The sequence below is a fragment of the Canis aureus genome, chromosome 1, assembly GCF_053574225.1.
Source record: "Canis aureus isolate CA01 chromosome 1, VMU_Caureus_v.1.0, whole genome shotgun sequence".
In the NCBI taxonomy this organism is placed as follows: domain Eukaryota; kingdom Metazoa; phylum Chordata; class Mammalia; order Carnivora; family Canidae; genus Canis; species Canis aureus.
Window position 1 is genome coordinate 49,457,488 of NC_135611.1, and position 12,610 is coordinate 49,470,097.

At 40.7% G+C, this 12,610-nt stretch overlaps 1 protein-coding gene across 1 annotated transcript; it reads right to left on the bottom strand.

Annotated features, from left to right (window-relative positions):
• Nucleotides 1-996: 996 nt before the first annotated feature.
• SOD2 (superoxide dismutase 2) lies at nt 997-12,610 on the bottom strand. Its single transcript, XM_077898906.1, has 5 exons — nt 12,451-12,610; nt 11,955-12,157; nt 7,790-7,906; nt 5,881-6,060; nt 997-4,003 (listed from the first exon to the last, which is right to left on the bottom strand). The coding sequence occupies exons 1-5, from the start codon at nt 12,471-12,473 to the stop codon at nt 3,858-3,860; spliced, it is 669 nt and encodes a 222-aa protein (XP_077755032.1). The 5' UTR covers nt 12,474-12,610; the 3' UTR covers nt 997-3,857.

Sequence of the window (12,610 nt, forward strand, 5' to 3'; positions counted from 1 at the left end):
AGTTAAGGCAATTTTCTTTATATATATATATATATATTTATATTTATATTTTATTCATTTATTTGAGAGAGAGAGCACACACACAGGGGGAGGGGCCAAGGGAGAAGGAGTGAGAATCTCAAGCAGACTCCCCACTGAGCATGGAGCCCAGCATGGCCCTCAAACCTACAACTCCAACATCATGACCTGAGCCGAAACCAAGAGTTGGACACCTAACCAACCAAGCCACCCAGGCACTCAAAGGCAATAGTTTACATCTGGTTAGTGTTTGAAGATGTTATAACGGGCAGCCCCAGTGGCACAGCGGTTTGGCGTCGCCTGCAGCCCAGGGTGTGATCCTGGAGACCCTGGATCGAGTCCCACGTCAGGCTCTCTGTATGATGCCTGCTTCTCCCTCTGCCTGTGTCTCTGCCTCTCTCTCTGCCTCTATGAATGAATAAATAAAATCTTTAAAAAAAAAAAGATGTTATAACTTTATAATTTAGTACATAAAATACTATGCTATTACATTATCAGATGTTACTACAGATATGAAGAGACTTCATATGCCTTCTGAGTTTTAATAGTAAAATAATTTCAACTACCTATTTATTATCCCTTTCCAATAGAAAAGCAGTAAAAATGACAAAGCATTACAGGAATATTAATGTTTGCACACACATGCATAATACAAGACCTCTTTTGATAGTTGATTCTTTTATTAACAATCAAAAAACTTCACACTTAAAATAGGAAAATAAATGTTTCTCTAATGGATAATTAAATGAAAACTATCCAGGACCTTATAGGATTTTTACTGTATCCCAGGTTTGATGTGTACCTTGGAAGACAGGACATCAGCTTGTCCAGTCATTAAATATGACTGAAAATGAGAAACAGTGATTTATAAAACATTTCCCCAATAGCTTTCCCAAATAGTAGCTCCCCTGAAATTAAAACAGGAAATAAAAGTTGTATTTAGATGTAGTTTTAGATATGAGTAACACCACACATCAATCCTAATTTTATCATTTTAATGTTACTTTTTCAGAAACTCCAATCTCATTTTAGTATCATGTATTTGAGGAGTACAATAAAACTGTAATTTCTCAACATCAAAGTTTAATTATTACACAACAGTTCAAGCAGCAGATTCTATTTTGGACAGTATTTGTCCTGGGTCTTGTTTTCAGCACTAATCACGCTATGGTGTTTGAAGCAAAGCTAACAAAGAGCAGGCACTGCTGATTCAGTCACAAAAACCCCTCTTGGATGAACAGTGCTTGGTTCATTTCAGAAGAAATGGCTTTTATTTTTTCTCTTTCTTTTCTATTATGAAAAACCGGGCTAAACAAAACCTTGAAGTCTCATTCTCCACTCGTTGATTAAAATCTTTATCTGTAAATTATCTTAGTCTCTTAAAATCTATCCAATGGGGAGGAAAAAACAAAACCTTAGGGAAGAACAGTGTGCTTTCCCTTGTTCCCTCAACATAAAATCAAAGCAAAAATAGAGCCCCATAGAAATTTCAACATTGATTTTTTTTTTAAATCGTAAAGCTTAATAAAAGTCAAAGAGCTTTATATGAATCTGTAATCTCTACGTACGTGCTAGTTCAATACAAACCATGATCTAGCAGATTACTTGTATTCAAAAGCCCGCCTTTCAAAAACGTTCTACTTTGGTAAGTGGTCTGTTTAAACAGAGTTCTCTACCATGTTTATACATATATATCTGCATACATACGAACATATGTGCCCGTGTGTGTATATATATACATATGTATATATACAACAGATATCTGTGTGTATATATGTAAGCAGTAATCACATGACCCTCATTTGCCCTCCATGAAAGTCACTTTACCGTGGTATAGGTAAGGATGGCAATCCTAGTCTCCAAAGTGTCTTCAATCCACAAGCACACACACAGTTATCACTAATATCATCAACACTACTGACAATTCAGAAAGCCTAAATACTTTCTAATTGAATTCTGAAAGAAAAGTGCCTTAAATTTAATTTTTTTTAAACTTCAGTCTTCAATATTGAAACTGCTAAGTTACTCCATTTTCCTGTGCAAAAAAAAAAAAAAAAATAGAATAAACTTGGGAGAAAAATAATATACTAACTTGGGAAAACATCTTGTTACTAAATAGGTTTAAGAGGAAACCTATATAGAAAAATTATTTTAATAGAAATTAAAATCTAGGCAGCCCAAGTGGCTTAGCGGTTTGGCACCACCTTCAGCCCCGGACGTGATCCTAGAGACCCGGGATTGAGACCCATGTCGGGCTCCCTGCATGGAGCCTCCTTCTCCCTCTGCCTGTGTCTCTGCCTTTCTCTCTCAATCTCTCTCTCTGTCTCTCATGAATAAATAAAATATTTTTTAAAATTAAAAAAAAATAAGGTAAAATCTATGTAGGTTGCTCACCACAGCATTATTTGAATAACAATTAGAAACCAATGAAATATTCAGTAACAGAACTGTAAAATAAATTAGGAAGTGTCCAATTGATAAATTATACAGCCACCAAAAATAAGGAAAATGATGAAACATGGAACATGTGACAATGTTAAGCCAAATTAGAAAAGGATCCTGCGGGGATCCCTGGGTGGCTCAGTGGTTTGGCGCCTGCCTTTGGCCCAGGGCACGATCCTGGAGACCCAGGATCGAGTCCTGTGTCGGGCTCCCATTGTGGAGCCTGCTTCTCCCTCTGCCTGTGTCTCTGCCTCTCTCTCTCTGTGTCTATCATAAATAAATAAATAAATCTTTAAAAAGAAAAGAAAATAAAAGGATCCTGCTAGAGTTAAACAATTCCAACTGCAAACACAAAACAGCAACACAATCTGACATGCTGCGTCACTGGATTATGGGTATTGTTTTCCTCTATTTAAAGGACTATACAGTATAAAGCTACTATCATGACTGCACATTTTTTAAAAGAAAACAAGATCAATAATGATAGAATAATTCAAAGACAAGTGTTTGAAAAGCGGTGTTCCCGGACAATTCCTCCCCATTTTGCCACTCTGGAAAGGCAGCACCCCACCCAGGCTGCTGCTGTGCAGAGTGGTACTCGTGAACAGGGCAGGGAAGGGGGCAGGTGCCTGGCCAGAATGGTCTCTGGCCTCATTCCCAACGTTCATTTTATCAATAAGGCCCAGATTTGTCTGCCTTAAGCCTGTACCCAACACACACATCTATGTTTGATGACAAAATTTCACATGAAAGTCTTTTTATTTCTCCCAACAGAAACATTCAAAGGCAGAACCATTTCCTTTTCATAATAAAGCAATTCTCAATTAGCAATCAAGTTATATTTTTTTTAAGCCAAAATGGTGTTAACCCTATGGAAAATGTGACCAAAAATAATTAAAGGCCCATGGGTGATATCTACAAGTACTACTACTAGACAGAAGATTACTTACAAAAAGAGCAATTTTCATTAGAAAAACTGAACATTTCCCTTGGGAAACAAATTTAATCTTTTATCGTTAAACAAGTGGGGCAAAGGACCAGATTTTCTACAAGTGCAATAGAACTGAGGCAAAAGGCTTCCCTGGAGGCCTGAAGAGGACAAGGATGAGATCTTTTTGATGGTTTTATGATGGCAATTATAACCTGCTAGCTATCTGAACTCTATGAAAAAGATGTTCAATGAAAAGACTATATCACACAAACCACTTACTTTTTTCAGTTGCCCAACAACAAAATTTGAAAACAAGAAATCCATAGCATTGAATCATGTTCATAAAACGCTTGAACAAGCTACATTAAGAAATGCTACAATAGAGCAGCTTACTGGTTTACTATGGTACTCTGCACTACTACAAAAATAGTTGTGAAAACCTTATTTTGCTCAATGTAATGATGTTTTACTTTTTGCAAGCCATGTATCTCTCGGTTACATTCTCCCAGTTGATTACATTCCAAATAGCTTTTAGATAATCCGGTCTGACATTTTTATACTGAAGGTAATAAGCATGCTCCCACACATCGATCCCCAGTAGTGGAATAAGACCTATTGGAGAGAAGGGGGGAAAAAAGCAAAACCTGTGAATTTCAATCTAAAACCTGACTGCATATTCTCAATTTAAACTTTATCCTATGCACACAAAATTACCCTTCACAACCTTGCCATCCATTTTCTGTTTCTTTTACAAATAGGAAGTTTGCCTAAGAACAAATACCCTATAAAAAACTTTCAAACTTTACTCTTTGGAAGAAAATATGATAAATAGTAAGAAGTCTAAAATAGACTTCGGAAAATTATGTACGGTATTTTAACGGCTGTTCTTAAAATACCAACAAGTCCATCCACAAGCCAATTCTTGGGGAGATCAGTAAGGTTACCATGTTTATGGGGGTGGTTGAGGAACTTCTGAAGCTGTCAAGAGGGTTTTAGGAGAACCACTCTGCTCCCAAGGCTAATATTGTTAGTCTCAAAGAATACAGAGCATTTATGAGACACTAAGAATGAATAAGTTAACAAGGAAAACTGAAAAGGAAAAAAAAAAAAGAGCCACTGTTCTCAGAAATTAAATACTGCGAAGAAAGAATTACTTATACAACACTCATTTTCAAAAACTCTCAAACTAAATGATAGCTCTCCTGTCCAACAAGTCCCAACCAGTAGGTCATCAGTGGGGAGCTAGTCACTAATCATGTATTATAAATAATTAAGGTAACAAACTTCATAAATGATTTTTCCCCTAAATAAACTGCCATGACTTTTTCACTGATTTTCATTCCAATGGGCTTTCCTCAAGTGGAAGAGAAACAGGTGTGGCCAGGGTTTACCTGGAAATCACAGCCTTTTCTGTCACGCCTTAAAAGATAGACCTGACTATAGCATTCTCTAGTATCTCACTTTCCCCAAAAGAGCCATTTAGATTCTGGCTAAATCTGAACATATCCAGGGAAGTGAAGCATGTAAGAAAGTCTGCTGACATGTATGAAAAATGTTGGAAAATGTAGCTGAGGGACTCCTGGGTGGCTCAGCAGTTGAGTATCTATCTGTCTTTGGCTCAGCGTGTGACCCCAGGGTCCTGAGATCAAGTCCCACATCGGCTCCCTGTGAGGCACCTGCTTCTCCCTCTCCCTGTATCTCTGCCTTCTCTGTCTCTCATGAATAAATAAATAACATCTTTAGAAAAGAAAAGAAGAGGAGAGGAGAGGAGAAGAGAGAGAAGAGAAGAGAAGAGAAGAGAAAAGAAAAGAAGAGAAGAGAAAAGAAGAGAAAAGAAGAGAGAAAAGGTGGCTGAGAACTGGTGACTGAGGTTGAGACGTCACCACAGGTCTATTACACTGCAGATCAAAGTTCTAACTAACTGCTGGCTGCCTTATGACTATCTCCTAAAGACATTCTAATTCAACCTGGCTCAACATGGAAAAGGGTTTGGTGAACCCAGCCTGCAGCTACTAATCCAAATATTTTCCTATACCAAAACCAAAACCCCCAAAAAGCAAGTCTGGAAATCTGAGCTCCAGTGCCAAGTTTGACCACAGGGAGTCGCCAGACGGGCTGAGAGTCCAAGGTCTAGGTCAGACTCAGCTTACAGGTCTTTTCCTCCTTTGTGGTGTTTATCTAATTTCAGTGCATGTAATTATGTAAGCTGATAGGAATTCTCTGTTAAATGAAGTAGAGTTTATGTTCAAAACATTTTTTGTTAACGTAGCTGTAAAATTACATGTACTAATTTTACAAAATATCAAGGGCTTTTAAAGCATTTTTGCTTGACTCAGTATTATCAGCTTATTATCAGCTGTTAAGATTTACTCACATGAGTACGTGTTCTTAATAGCTTCAATCATTGCTAGCATTCCTTATTTCAAGGTAAATGCTTTACAGTGAACCACCTCCCACTAACCAAATGTGAAACCATTTTCAAATCTAACCTGTTGTTCCTTGCAGGGGATCCTGGTTAAAACAAGCAGCAATCTGCAAGCGTCCCTGCTCCTTATTGAAACCAAGCCAACCCCAACCTGAGCCTTGGACACCGATGGATACAGTGGTCAACTTCTCCTTAAATTTGTCGAAGGAACCAAAATCACGTTTGATGGCTTCCAGCAATTCCCCTATTTAGAAGAATCCAAAAACACCCACAAATGAACAGATTGCAACAACTGCAATAAAAAAAGTCATTACATATTTAAAATAAGCTTGTCATATGGCACAAGATACAACTAGGCAACATATGAAGACATAACCTAACCCTGTGAGCCCAGATAGCACCAAGTTGCTCTTGCCCTGACACCAGCGTCATAAGGTCTCATTTTAATTCATGTGTTTGTTACTGAATCACGTTAGAGAGATTTCTTCCCTCACTGTGCTATTTCCATCAGAAAAGAAATAATATTTTCCATTAGCTTTCTTTTTTCCCTTCAACAGAAAATTTTACTTTGACTTCTACCCTACCTGCTACTCTGTCTCAATCTAGGAATAAAATTTTATGGTTGATATTTGGTTCTTCCCCAAGGTGGCCTAGATCTTTTCTTTCACAATTACATAATTTTAAAAAGAATGATTTTGTCTTTTATTACTGAACAAAGGGTACACTATAAGAGCTACAGTCCTTTTATTCTGTAGCAATGTAGAATATAATTCTAGATTGACTACATCAACCAAATCAAATGGGCCAAAAATATCACTTCTCTGATTCCAATGGTTTCAAAGTAGTTATCTATTTTAAGCACAAATAGAATAAAGTGGTACAGGGGATCCCTGGGTGGCTCAGCGGTTCGGCGCCTGCCTTTGGCCCGGGGTGCGATCCTGGAGTCCCGGGATTGAGTTCCGCGTCGGGCTCCCGGCATGGAGCCTGCTTCTCCCTCTGCCTGTGTCTCTGCCTCTCTCTCTCTCTCTGTCTATCATGAATAAATAAATAAAATCTTAAAAAAAAAAAAAAAAAAAAAGAATAAAGTGGTACAGATAACCCAAAGTGTCAGAGTACCAAGATCTTTGGCTGAATATGGGCACATCTGACATTCTACTAACTGTCAAAAGTACTAAGTCACCATCTGCAGACCTAATGCATAAAAAGACATGTCCAGCTTCCCATAGTTACTCTCCCGTTCATCTTTACTTACAAATGAAATTGCTTATTGCAAGTACCAAAGATGCCTTCCACAAAACAAAAACAAACTCACCCACAGAAACTGAAGTTGCCCAGAGACAGGGAGAGCTCTACTTATGCCCCATACCTTCCCTGGAGTGAGGAAGAGAATTCAAGTTGTCTGGGCCTCCACACGTCGCACAAGAGATCAAGTAAACGAACCGCAGTGAACAAGACCATTGGCTCTGTAGTCCCCTCATTAATCTGCAGGTGTCCTGCAAAACCTCATTTTCTCGGACAACTGACTTTTTATCAGGAAGAGTAATAATAGCAAAAGACACTATTCTAAGCATTTTAACGCTTGATAACTTATATAATTTTCAAAACAGCTCTATTATTATGCCCGTATCATAGAGATGAAGAAAGTATGTACAGAAGGATTAAGTATCTTACCCACTCCTGGGTTCCTCAATTCTTCTAAAAACTGTTTACCAGTCTTATTCTAACGTAAACACAGTACATTTCAACCAGAAGTTGATACCATATCTGACACCGTGTGTGTGTATTAAGGTGATGACATAACTCCCTGAACACACTCTCCATTCCTACACATGTCCCTTTCCAAGTTACAATTTCATTGTACTCCTTGCTATGAAAAATATGCCACTATGATACCTCAGAATTAACATAAGAAAAGCACCAGTCATTCCTATTGTATACAACATTTAGCTAAGACTACATCAATATCTACCAACCTTTTGGTTCTCCACCACCCTTAGGGCTAAGGTTTGTCCAGAAGATGGAATGATTGATATGACCTCCTCCATTGAACTTGAGCCCAGGCTGAAGAGCTATCTGAGCTGTAATGTCACCTGTAAAGAGGCAAACAGACTTTTTATAATTCTTACTTTTCAATCCTTCTATACACCATTTTTTTTTCTGTAAAATGTCATATAATAGGACTAGCTTATCTACAACATTCCTATAGGTCCTAAAATTCCACAATTCTGGGATTCTACAAAAAAAAAATTTTTTTTCCTTAAAATTCTTTGTCCTGGGATGCCTGGGTGGCTCAGTGGTTAAGCATCTGCCTTCGGCTCAGGGTGTGAACCTGAAGTTCCAGGATCGAGTCCCACATCAGGCTCCCTGCATGGAGCCTGCTTCTCCTTCTGCCTGTGTGTCTCTGCCTCTCTCTTTCTGTGTCTCTCATGAATAAATAAATAAAATCCTTAAAAAAAAATTATTTGTCCCAGTGGATTTTCAGTTCAATTAATAACACGCTGAACAACTAATGAGAGGCCCAGTAGGGGGTACAAAGCATGCAGAAAATTCTTTCCTGAGCTTCAAAGAACTCAAAGTTTTCTACAATATTAAAGATTTCAGCAACAGGGATGACTGGGTGGCTCAGTGGTTGAGCATCTGCCTTTGGCTCAGGGCATGATCCCGGGTTTAGGGATTGAGTCCCACATCAGGCTCCCTGCAAGGAGCTTGCTGCTCTTTCTATGTCTCTGCCCCTCTCTCTCTCTCTCTCTCTCTCATGAATAAATAAACCTTTAACAAAAAACAAAAAAAAGGAAGATTTCAGCAACGATGAGAACAGACACAAAACAGTGACACACTGACATGTGTGGTTCCATAAACAGACTAAATGATAAATTTTCAGGGGTGCTTGTGTGGCTCAGTCAGTAGAGCATGAGACTCTTGGTCTTCAGGTGCTGAGTCCGAGCCCCATAAGGGAGGTGGAGTTTACTAAAAATAAATAAAAGTTTTTAAAAATAGATTTTCAGCTCTCATTTTCTACAATTTATCAGAAAATAGTTCAACATTACAATAACAAAAAAATTCATCATATTCAAAACTGAAACTCTAGATTTTCAAACCCAAACTTACTCTCCAATGGCCTTCCCCATCCCACGAAGTGCCAGCTGTTTTCTCAGGACATTTCTGATAACTTAGTCATTTCTTACTCCTTTTCTCTCACACACCACATTCAATCCAACATACCCACCGGCAAAGCCAGCTCTACCTTCAAAAAAGACTCAGCACCTGATCCCATCTTCCTACCTCTGGTGCAGACCAGCAACATTACCTACCTGCATCCATGCCACCATCCCACACTGGTCTCCTGCTTCCACATGTGCCCCTTACACTGTTCTCAACACAGTGACCAGAGGGCTCCTCTAGACCCCAAAGTGACTATGGCATTCCTCTAGTCAAACCCCTCCAAAGGCTGCTCCTCTCACTCAGAGTGATCCCCTACAATCGGCTTCAAAGATGCACGTCATCTGGTCATCTGACCCTCTGCAGGGCCTCGCTGCCCCAGCTCCAGGCACAATGGCCTCCCTTGCACTTACAAGACAGCAGCTCAGTCTGCTCCCAGTTTAGTTTCCACTGACTGTTGTTGCCTGTACTAGGATACTCTTCCTGCAGATAGCCTCATGACTCGTTCCCACATTTCTCCGTCAAGTCTCCACTGACATGTCAACTTCGTCAGCGAAGCCTTCTCAAACCACAATATACAATGGGCTATTCCCCGCCACTTCCCCTATTCCTTTTTCTTGATAGGACTTAAAACCCCTGGCATACTATTTACTTGTTCATCTGTCTCCCCACTAGAACCAAAGTTCCAATAATAACAAGGACTTCTGGGCATTCTGAGTTCCAAGGGCCAATATACTGCCTCTGACATATCAGGCACTCGACAATGTTTGCTAGCTAGATAAATGAATATATTAAGCGTAATTTTTATGGAAAAAAATTCTGACAGCTATACACAAAGTCACATTTGAAGACTTTTTTTTTTCTATCTTGTAGGCAAAATATTCTTTTCCAAGTCTTCAAGAAACTAACCTTAACTATTAACAAAAATGGCAATTCCCTTGTTCAATCAAGTCCCAAATGTTCATTATTCACAAAATACTAAGGGGCAAAGTGAAAGACACAAAGTACCACTGAGAGCTCAGTGTTTAGGGAGTTTACATAATAGAAGTTCTCTAATCTGCTCTTAGGGCATACCTCAGAGAAGTGAGGGCCAAGTGATCTCAGAATACACAGACCTTCTGTGAGAGCGGTTTTAAGATGCCACCTTCTTGTTATGTTTACAAAACAATTTTCTTGGGCAGTCCCAGTGGCTCAGTGGTTTAGCCTGATCCTGGAGACCCTGGATTGTGTCCTACGTGGGGCTCCCTGCATGGAGCCTGCTTCTCCCTCTGCCTGTGTCTCTGCCTCTCTCTCTATGTCTCTCATGAATAAATAAATAAAATCTTTAAAAAAAAAAAAAAATTTTCTTGCTGACCACTGTCTCTCTTAGTAATTATTCTAAGGAAGTCACTCTAAAAGTTTCATATTGGTTTTTAATAAGTCAACAGTAATTAATACTTCCCAATTGTAAAGAAACATGCTTATTGAAAATTGCTTAATGATCTCAATCTCTTAAAGTTTACTTCGTCATTTTTAAATTTTAATATAAAATTGAGGGGGCACCTGGCTGGTTCAGTTGGTACAGCATATGACTCTTGATCTCGGGTTGTAAGTTTGAGCCCCACAACAGATGTACAGCTTATATTTCAAAAAAATAATATTAATAATAAGAGAAATTTGGGCAGGGCCTTACTATTTGCTTTTAAAAATATTTTTCTTGGGACTCCTGGGTGGCTCAGAGGTTGACCATCTGTCTTTGGCTCAGGGTGGGATCTAGTCCTGCATCAGGCTCCCCACAGGGAGCTTACTTCTCCCTTGGCCTAGGTCTCTGTCTCTGTGTCTCTCATGAATAAATAAAATCTTTAAAAAATAATAAAAACTTTTCTTAAGTTCAACATTTTCTTTGGTTTCAATTTTTTTCCTGTTAAATACAATAAAAGTTAAATACTTTTGTGTGAAACTTATTTATATACTTGTCATGAGATTGATGACGTTATTTCACTTAATACTTTTGCCCCAAATTTTCAAACATGAAAATCTAATTCTTCAATAGTCTTTAAAATATATATATATTTTTAAATAAAAGAAAACTCTGCAGGTACTCATGATAGTCAACAAAACACAACATAATGCAAAGTTGTTTTTTTTTTTTTTGTCAGCAGCTTTCATGAAACAAGTAAAGGTATGATTGCACAATGGCTGAAATGAAGTTGTTTTTAAAATATTGAAGAGAATGGCTTGCCTTGTCAGATGTTGTCATCCAGGAAACAATTTCACAACTGGGATATTCCCACCTTGTCATCATTACCACATCTTTACCAAATTTGTTATTCTCTAAAACCCTTTTCCCGTTCAAATCACCCCACCTTTTTCCCAGTACTCAAGGTTTCTGTCACAAATCTTCCAGAATGTGGCAACTTCCTTTTGTTTTTGTTTAGCCAATTACCACATACAATCAGGCTGAAATACTGCATTTTCCCACTAGATGCCCCCAGTCAACAAGATGTCACCGTCTGAAATTTACTCAACAAATTTCAGGGGCTCTAAAGTCAATAAAAAGAAAGGGAAAGCACTTTTTAAAAAAAACTATGCAGCTTATTAAGCAATACGTAGAGTGAATTATTTTTCTAGTACTTTCTGATTTCTCAGTGCACTGATTTTTTTCAATGCCACTGATTAACAGGCTGAGAAGTGTAACACGGTTCTGTATGGAGACATGAAAACACAGATTCTGGAACACACGCCCGCAGGCACACAAAAGTCCACACGTTACTGTTCTGTCACCTGAGCTCTTTAGGGGAAACAAACAAAAAAAAGTGTAAGTGTCTATTATATGGTAATACTGAATTCTACGTATTAGTAGATAGGCACAGGCCTGTTCCAATTTCCCACAAAGCGAGTGCTGTCCTCGTGAGTGCTGGCGCCAGGTCAACCCGGGGGCAGGCGACGCGGCCCCGCCGACCCGCCCGCCCGCCCGCCCGCCCGCGGCCCGGCACCCACCCTTCTCCAGCGCCTCCAGATACTTCTCCTCGATGGTGTTCAGGTTGTTCACGTAGGCGGCGTGGTGCTTGCTGTGGTGCAGCTGCATGATCTGGGCGTTGATGTGAGGCTCCAGGGCGCCATAATCGTACGGCAGGTCGGGGAGGCTGTGCTTCTGCCGGGACCCCAGACACCCCAGCGCCGGCACCAGCGTCCTGCTCGTGCTGGAACCGGAGCAGACACACACCGATTCGTTCACGCGTCCACGCAGACCCAGCGCCGCCGGGGCCTTTCCCCCGCCCGCGCGCCCGCCCGCCCGCGCGCCCTCCCGGTTCCCTGAGGCGTGACACCTGCCCCTCAGGCAGCGCCGCCGCCGCGTCCCCGGGACGCCGGGACCCCGCAGGGGCGCTGGAGCCGGGGCTCGCAGGGAGCGGGCCGGATGGAGGCGGCCGCCCGTGCCCCTCGCCCTCGGGGCCCTGACCCGTGTGCGCGGCGCCGCGCGGCCCCGACGCCTCACCTGAGCGCCGCCCGGGACAACATGGTGAGCGCGCCTGCCAGTCCGCGTTCGGAGACGGAGGGTCGCGCCGACCGCCCGGCGTCCACTGACGCACGTCTCGGCGGCGCCGCAAGGACACCGCCGTCCTCCACGGGCTCCGCCCCCTGCGCCCGCCGCTCCC